This window comes from Triticum urartu, chromosome 4A (assembly GCF_056163025.1).
Source record: "Triticum urartu cultivar PI428250 chromosome 4A, HENAU_Tu73, whole genome shotgun sequence".
Classification (NCBI taxonomy): domain Eukaryota; kingdom Viridiplantae; phylum Streptophyta; class Magnoliopsida; order Poales; family Poaceae; genus Triticum; species Triticum urartu.
In genome coordinates, this window is record NC_141876.1 from 151690284 (window position 1) to 151698199 (window position 7916).

The window sequence follows — 7916 nt, forward strand, 5'->3', positions numbered from 1 at the left end:
GACATGATGTAGACAAGATCTATTTACGTAGAAATAGACACCATCTTGTTATCCTTAATGGCAACGATACATACGTGTCATTTCCCCTTCTGTCACTGGGATCAAGCACCGTAAGATCGAACCCATCACAAAGCACCTCTTCCCATGGCAAGAAAAATCGATCAAGTTGGCCAAACAAAACCCAAATATCGGAGAAGAAATGCGAGGCTATAAGTAATCATGCATATAAGAGATCAAAAGACTCAAATAACTTCCATGGATAAAAACATAGATCTGATCATAAACTCAAAGTTCATCGGATCCCAACAAACACACCGCAAAAAAGAGTTACATCAAATAGATCTCTAAGAGACCATTGTATTTAGAATCAAAAGAGAAAGAGAAAGCCATCTAGCTGCTAACTATGGACCCGTAGGTCTACAATGAACTACTCACGCATCATAGGAGAGGCACCAATGAGGATGATAACCCCCTCCGTGATGGTGTCTAGATTGGATCTGTGGTTTCTAGAACTTGTGGCGGCTAGAATTGATTTCCATCGACTCCCCTAGGATTTATGGACTATTGGGGTATTTATAAAGCAAAGAGGCGGTGCGGGAGGGCACCGAGGTGGTCACAACCCACATGGGCATGCTTGGGGGCCCAGGCGCGCCCTGGTGGGTTGTGCCCCCCTTGGGGCACCCGCTAGGTGCTTCTCCGGCCTATTGGGTGTCTTCTGGTCCAAAAAAATCCACAAAAAGTTTTGCTGCATTTGGACTCCGTTTGGTATTGATTTCCTGCAATGTAAAAAAGCAAAAAACAGCAACTGGTACTGGGCACTATGCTAGTAGGTTAGTCACAAAAAATGATATAAAATGATTATAAAACGATTGTTAAACATCCAAGAATGATAATATAATAGCATGGAACAATAAAAAATTATAGATATGTTGGAAACGTATCAGGGCTTGCCTAGAAGCTTCGCTGAAAGGCAAGAAGGGTCGTCGTCGACGTAGTCGATCACAGTGGCATTAGCAGCGGTTTCGGGGTCTACTAGAGAGAAGAGGGAGAGACAATAAATACATCGCAAACAAGTGCAATACTATGCATGACAAGAAAATAAGCAGCGCTAGGGGTGTTCTAACGCAGTGTTACACGATACCGGCGAAGGGGGATAACATCCGGGAAAGTTTTCCCGAAGTTTGGCATTTCCGGACGGACAAACCAGAGGAGGCAGTTCCATATTCACTATGTTAGGGATGTGTGCCGGACGACCAGAGCAGGCACGGCGCAGGCGCGTAGCAGGGAGCGGCGGATGCAGAGGCGTGGAGCAGCGGGAGTGCGGGGCGGTAGCTGCGGCGAGCGTGCGCAGGCACCGAGCGGGAGCGAGGAGAGGGCGGCCGGGTGCGAGGCCGGCGCGAGCAGGAGCAGCGGGGGGCGGGGCAGCGGACAAGGGGCATGGGGGGCACGGGCAGAACCGCGTCGACCGCGAGCTGCGGTGGCTCTGGGCGCGGGGTGATAACGGCCTACCACGGCGTTCCGAGGCGGGGAGTAGGAGAGAGAGGGAGTGGCGCTCAGCAAGCAGGCGCAAGGAGGCCCGTCGAGTGGCTTAGGAGCAGCAGAGGTGGTCGGCATCGCCGTGGTTCGTCGGCGACTTGAGGAGGAAGAAGCTTCGATCCGGCGCTGCAGCGCGAGGAGCTCCAACGGGTGGCACCAGTGGATGCAGAGGATGACGGTGAAGCGGACGAACACGGTCCTAGGCGGTGGGGGGCATGGTGGCCGACGGCGGCGATGTAGGCGCTCGTGTACAGTGGAGGGAGAGGGGGAGAGGCGAGGGGAAAGGGAAGGGGCACGCTAAGGTTTGACGAGGGGGCAAGTGGGCTGCGTGGAATCGAGGAGGCGTAGGCTTGCCCTTATCCCCTCGATGAGGCCGGCGAGGTGGTCGGGGTCGACCTCGCCCCTGTAGCGATCGAGGCAGAGGAACGAGAAGGGAGGGGGAAGCGACCAGGGGAAGCTTGGTGGGCCGGCTGGGCCGACCTGGTGGGTCTGGTGGCCAAGCGGCCCAAGGTGAGGGGGAGGTTTTTCTTTTATCATTTTCTTTAAACATGTTTATTTAATTTTAGTGCACTAAACACTTTACAAAAATGTTGGTTCACCACCATAATCACTTATGGAAAAAAATTCCACAGTTTGTACATTTTAATTTTGACATATGAAAACTTTTATTTTTGACTTTATTTTAAATTTGAATTTGGACCGGATTCGAACCAACGCGAGTTTAACAACAGTAAATCGCGGTGACGTGGCATCATTAGCAGAGGATTACTGTAGCTTAATTATCCGGGCGTCACACCGTCGAAACCCACCGGCGTTCTAACGCAGCCCCACTTTTAGCCATCCCATGTTATCTGCCGTGATTTCATCACGACGGGATGACCGCCACCGTATCTCCGTCTCACCATGGAGCGCAGAGTGTAGTAGCCATGGCGAGGACTCTCCCTATAACTTTCGGGCTCGACTGCACGCATATCACAAACAAACTCCCCAGCGCCTGGCATCTCGTCATGGCGTTGTCAACATGCGACGATACAACAATGTAACAACATCAGGAGGAGAATCGATCTCGCAGCTCATGTTCGTCATCCTCGCGGTGGCTCGTGCTCATCGCACTCTAGGCACGTCGCCCGGTCGCATCACGTCTATGACACAGAGGTGGTGCCCACGCGCCACACTCTCCGTGGAATGGAGATGGCGTCCAACAGCCATGCGTGCACGATACAGAGGTGCAGCCGAAGCATGTGGAGGGGCTCTAGGATGCCACTCGCGTGCGTCTGCTAGGTGTTTTGGCCTAATGCTTCGCTTGGGCCAAATCGCCGCGGACCCGCGCGCTAGCTATTTGGTACGAGGTCACGATAAGTACCTGTCGTGCGCACTGGAATTACCGCACTTGGTTTGTTTGGGTTAGTTTCAGTTGTCCAACGCGCCATTCCTCGCATCGGGGAGCTAGGCAGCGGGCGCGTCACACCTTGGTGGCGGAGGCCGATGGTGAGGCGACGAGGTCAGGGATGGGTGACATACCAAAGGTGTGCTTGGCCGAGATGCTACCTGACTGGGCGGGATGGAAGAAAGAAGAAGGAAGAAGAGGGAAATACACTTCCTATGTCTAATTCATTTGAAAAGTTAAATCCGAAGATTCGATGAGGCCTGGCCACTTTCTAACTTCTCATATTTTAAAGAGTTAAAACGTGAAGGAGTTCTAGGATAGAAACTTGGCCAAATGAGCCGGTCTTAGCATGCCGACCCGATTGGCCGCGTGCCTGATCCGTGGTGGGCCTGGCTGACACGTTATAATCTGGCCGTGCCTGGCCGTGAGGCTGGGCACGAGTGCCAGCACGGCATGGCCCGTTTATTTTTATTTTTGTACAACCCAATAGGCCTAATATAGGTCCAAAACATTCTGAATAGGCTGAATTTTACGTTGGTGGCGTGCCAAACGGCCAATGTAACATAAGGTCCGTCCTTGGGAGGGCAGCCCGTGTGCCGGCCCGGCATGGCCCGTCGTGTACTTGCCGTGCCTGGCCGGGCCGGGCCATTTGGGCAGGTTAGGATACGAGTTCGGCTATGTGTGGATGCTCTCCCCCTAAAAAAAAGGCTATATGGATGCTCTGAAAGCTGTAGCTTCCCCCGGCATCCCCAAGCCGTTGCAGTAGTGGCGTGTTGGGGTTCATCGGCGAACATCCCCCAACGGCGCTCATGCTCGAAGGGGGCTTGCCATGTTCAACCCCATCTCCGGCGATTGGCTCCTCGCCCACATCAGCCGCGTGGTCCTCGACGACGACGCCCTCGCGCTCCTCCTCCTCCTCCGCCTCGACAAGACTCTCTCCAGCCTCTCGCTCCACCTCCTCGCACACTCCTGCAGGTTTGTCTTTTTTTCTTTTCTTTTTCTTACAATCTTCCTAGGGTAGAGGTTCATCTGTCTGGCTTCCTTTTCCCTCGCAGAAAGAAAAACGGCAACTCGTCTTAGATTAGATTGATTTGAGCAGGAGCAAGAAGATCCTTTTTGGGACAATCCTTGATCTTAATTTAGATAATATTAGGCTCCCCAATTTCGCTGTAGGGTGTTATGACTTCCGTCTTCCTTCCTGGAAGAGAACAACACTGATCATGGATCAGGACCAAACATGGAATTTTTAGACAACAGATTTTTGTGGCAGACTCTTGTTTAACACGAGTTAGGAATGTGTCCTTAATGTCTGTCTGTCAGTAAAATTCAGTTATACGTTAGCTGCCTTCTAGAACACCAGTTTTTATTTGGGATAAAAAAATAAGGAGGGACTGAGCTTTCTCCAGTTCCCAAATTCATGTGCATGCCAACACATGCAATTCCATTTATTCCAAAAAAGGGAAAATGTTAATAGGACAGCAAAAGCTAATTTCAGGCTTTGATGTCTTTTGCTCCTGTATACACTATCTTGGCAATCAAGCAAACAAATCAAAAGGAGAGAAAGGAAAATGTGTGACCAAAGGAGTCAAGCAAAAGCACACTGAGTAAATCACCACTGTTGAAGTTTCAGCATCTGTTTTTCATAGTTGGACTGAATCCGGTTACTCTTCTTGTAATCAGCACTGGGGAAGATCTTTGGGTGGTGGAATTAGAGTCTCGCTAGGTCTTTTCCCATTGTCCACCACAAAGACCATCTTGAGTCCCCATGACGTGTGCACCTCGAAATGGCAATGCATAAACCACACACCTGGAATAGAACAACATATCAAGCAACTCCTTCTAGTAAGCAGTAGGGTAATGTAGGATTGAAATCTCTACCTGGGTTGTCTGCCCTGAACCTGATTGCTGTCCAGCCTCCAGTAGGAACTCCAATGGTGTTTCTCTCAACGGGGTCGATGAGGTTAAATGTGGAAGGGGAGGTTTTGGGGTTGTAATTACCAACACCCCTCCCAACGACAAAAAAGTTAAATCCATGCAGATGGATCGGGTGGCTTTCTGTTGATATGATCCCTGTATCCTGGAGTATGACCTGCACTGAAGCATTATATGGCAGCCTATAAACCCTGGTTCCTTTCATGGTTTGAAGGTTTTTGGGGCCACTTCCTGTGTAGTTGAACTTGTGTGGTGGTGTTGCTGGGAAGTCTTCGGTGAAGACCCCTGGAATGCTGTAGTAACGGGCTTGGAGAATTGGGGTGGATGGCATAACGAATGTCGAATTGTTGATTGTGCCCACCACTCTGGTCCCGTTAATGCAGTTTGCGCATGGATTGACACCCACACCAATGGTAAAGAAAAGCGAGTGGTCTACTGTCTGTGGCACATTGGCTGGGTACTCCTTGGAGTTGAGGCTTCGGAGCGACTCAGAGAATTTTGATGCAATAGGGGTGGCATTTTGTGGTGGTGGCTTGACGAGAGTGAGGCGTGCTGTGGCAGAGACAGTGTTAGCGTAGTGCAAGGTAGCAGTGCCTGTTTTGTTGTCAACTTGTAGTGGAGCATCCAGGAAGGGAGAGACTGAGAGAAGGTAACGGCCAGCACTTTGGTCAGCAGTGACGAGGACGTTTGTGGTCTGGCCTGGAGTGATGAGCAGGATATCGGTTTTATATGGCTTGGTATAGACTGCATCAACCTCAACCACAGTTAGTCCGTGCCCGGCAATCTTGAAGAATAGGTCGTCATTCAGACCAGCGTTGATGATCCGGAGCATGTATGTCTTGTCATTTTCGACATCGAGATTGAATCCATCTGCATAAAACATTCATCAGGAAAGCAGTTTTTTACTCTATAATGGAAATTTATAGACTTTGCAATAACAGGATGTTGTAGCACCTTCATTCATATACCTTGGGAGGAGGCACAATCAGACATCGGACCAGGGTGGCCATTGATGGTGTGGGAATCAGAAATATTGGGTCCTACTCCTAGTTGCATGGCCTGGTTGATTACAGTCTCTGTATCAGCTTTCCACCATTCACCTGCAGCGCATCATCAAGCAATTTCAGTGCTGAATGGGTTATTATCTATTAATAGCAATTATGAGGATCAATTATACATATACCTAGGACAACAACTGCCTCCTTGTGAGGAGCAGGGAAGGGGTAGGGTACTCCAAGCTTGGGTAGTATGACAATAGCACCATGGACGGTAGCCCGCAGCCAGTTGATATGGGCATGCCATAGGAGTGTACCACGTTGGCCAGTAACGGTGAAATTATACAGAAAGCTGCTCCCTGGCTGGATTGGGCACTGTGTAATGTAGGCTGGTCCATCGTACCACCCAGTCCGGATTTGCCTTACCCCATGCCTGATTATGATTCAGTTAGAAAGTTATATACGTATGTGTGCTGCATAAATATGAATATATTATGTATGAATTTTCTTTTATTTTTGCCTGTCTATGGAAAGGATGTGCCTTGGCTGAAAAAACGGAGAGGATGCGTGGTTCCTTAGATGAATGCAAAGGTAAAACATGTTCCTTCTTGTAACGTTTAGCTGGCATAACCTTTTTCCTTCTTCTTTTCCAGCAAATGAAAAATTCTCAGGCGTCAACAGCATGCCAGAAAGATTGAGGCTGTCTTTTATATGTGTGGGCATGCAGTTGCTACTTTGAGGTGGCAGTTTTCTGCTATAAATTGCAGCTGAAGCATGGAATGTCTTACCAGTGGATGGTAACGTTGTGAGATGCTTGGTTGACGACCTTGACAAGAACATTATCGCCTTCCCTTGCATAGAGGGTCGGCCCCGGGAACTTGCCATTAACAGTGAGGATGGACTTGGTTGAGCAAAGCCGTGTCATGTTCCTCATAACCACCTGCACGAGTGAAACCATGGTAAACCATCACGGCAGCCTGAGTTCTGTAGCCGCCTCATGGTGTAAGGGTGGCCGTTTTGTCTTTTTTTATTGGCGCTGGGCCAGATTGGTTTTCACAGTATTATGTTGCATCAGAAAGGAAAATGACATTTCGAAATTATGGCAAAGAAAGCATTGTACTCCATATCGGGTTGTGTAAAGAGTGGTGCAATGCTATACGACCCTGGCTACATGCAGAAAAGAGTCATTAGCTATTTATTGCTCCTCCGGTGAGTATCTACGTATATGTGTCTTTCTGATGATGAAAGCATATGCTGCTTGTGTTAAGATTCTCACATTGAACTTGTAGTGTCGGGTGATGGCATGGACGCTGAGAGCCTGAAGCAGGAAGCAGCTGGCCATGAGGGGGAGGAGCAGCTGATCAAGACGGCGAGGCATGGCCATGCTGCCTGGCACTGGCAGAGCTACCTGATCGGAGGAGACAAGGACGAACGACGATGCCTGTGAGCCGAGACAGTGCAGTATGCCTGGTTGCATGGAATGACAGGCCGGGCGACGCATGGTTTTAATGGCCCAGGGAGGGGGCTGGGGCGGTGTTGGGTTTCTAGCTGCCATGTCGTTTTTCATTTTAGGTGAGAAACCCTTGCTTGGCAAGGCTGGCTAGCTGTGCTGGGAATTGTGCAGATTGCAGGTAATTTCTTCTTGTGTTTTCACCTGCAGATATGCAAAGGTAGCTCCCAGTTGCACCCAGCTAACTCCTTTACATGCTAGTACAAATGAGTAGCCATCTGCAGGACTTGCAGTGCATCTACCTTTATCGATTTGGAGTTTGGTTCCACGTACCTGTCTCTGCTCACTGGGAAGAGCACTTGTGCTGTTAACCAGCCAGTGCTATAGCTAGTACGGGTGTCGGTTAATAGCCATCAATCTTTAAGTAACTTGCAGTCCACTTCCATGTAGTACAACGTATGTATGTTATGTAGTACAAGCAACCCAAAGCTGCATGCACTGAGCCTTATAGCCTAGCACTAGCGCAGGCAGAATAAACACGGCTCCTCGGTTAATTTAGTGGTCTTCTTTTGAAATTACATTAGCCGGATGTGACAAGTGAGCTATCAGTAAGTTC

The 7916-nt window shown here is 49.5% G+C and overlaps 1 protein-coding gene and 1 long non-coding RNA gene across 3 annotated transcripts; one reads left to right on the forward strand and one right to left on the reverse strand.

The window, feature by feature from the left end:
- Positions 1-3548: 3548 nt before the first annotated feature.
- On the forward strand, positions 3549-7626 carry LOC125551163 (uncharacterized). Of its 2 annotated transcripts, none has more exons than XR_007302222.2 (3): positions 3549-3898; positions 6385-7059; positions 7140-7626. It is a non-coding gene; the product is annotated as an uncharacterized LOC125551163 (long non-coding RNA). The 2 variants fall into 2 exon arrangements; XR_007302221.2 differs by having other exon boundaries at positions 3620-3898; positions 6504-7059.
- On the reverse strand, positions 4600-7327 carry LOC125551161 (laccase-22). The gene is made up of 6 exons (XM_048714321.2): positions 7127-7327; positions 6639-6790; positions 6039-6283; positions 5824-5955; positions 4802-5725; positions 4600-4730 (listed from the first exon to the last, which is right to left on the reverse strand). Exons 1-6 carry the CDS (start codon positions 7325-7327, stop codon positions 4600-4602), a joined length of 1785 nt encoding a protein of 594 aa, XP_048570278.2.
- Positions 7627-7916: the final 290 nt, after the last annotated feature.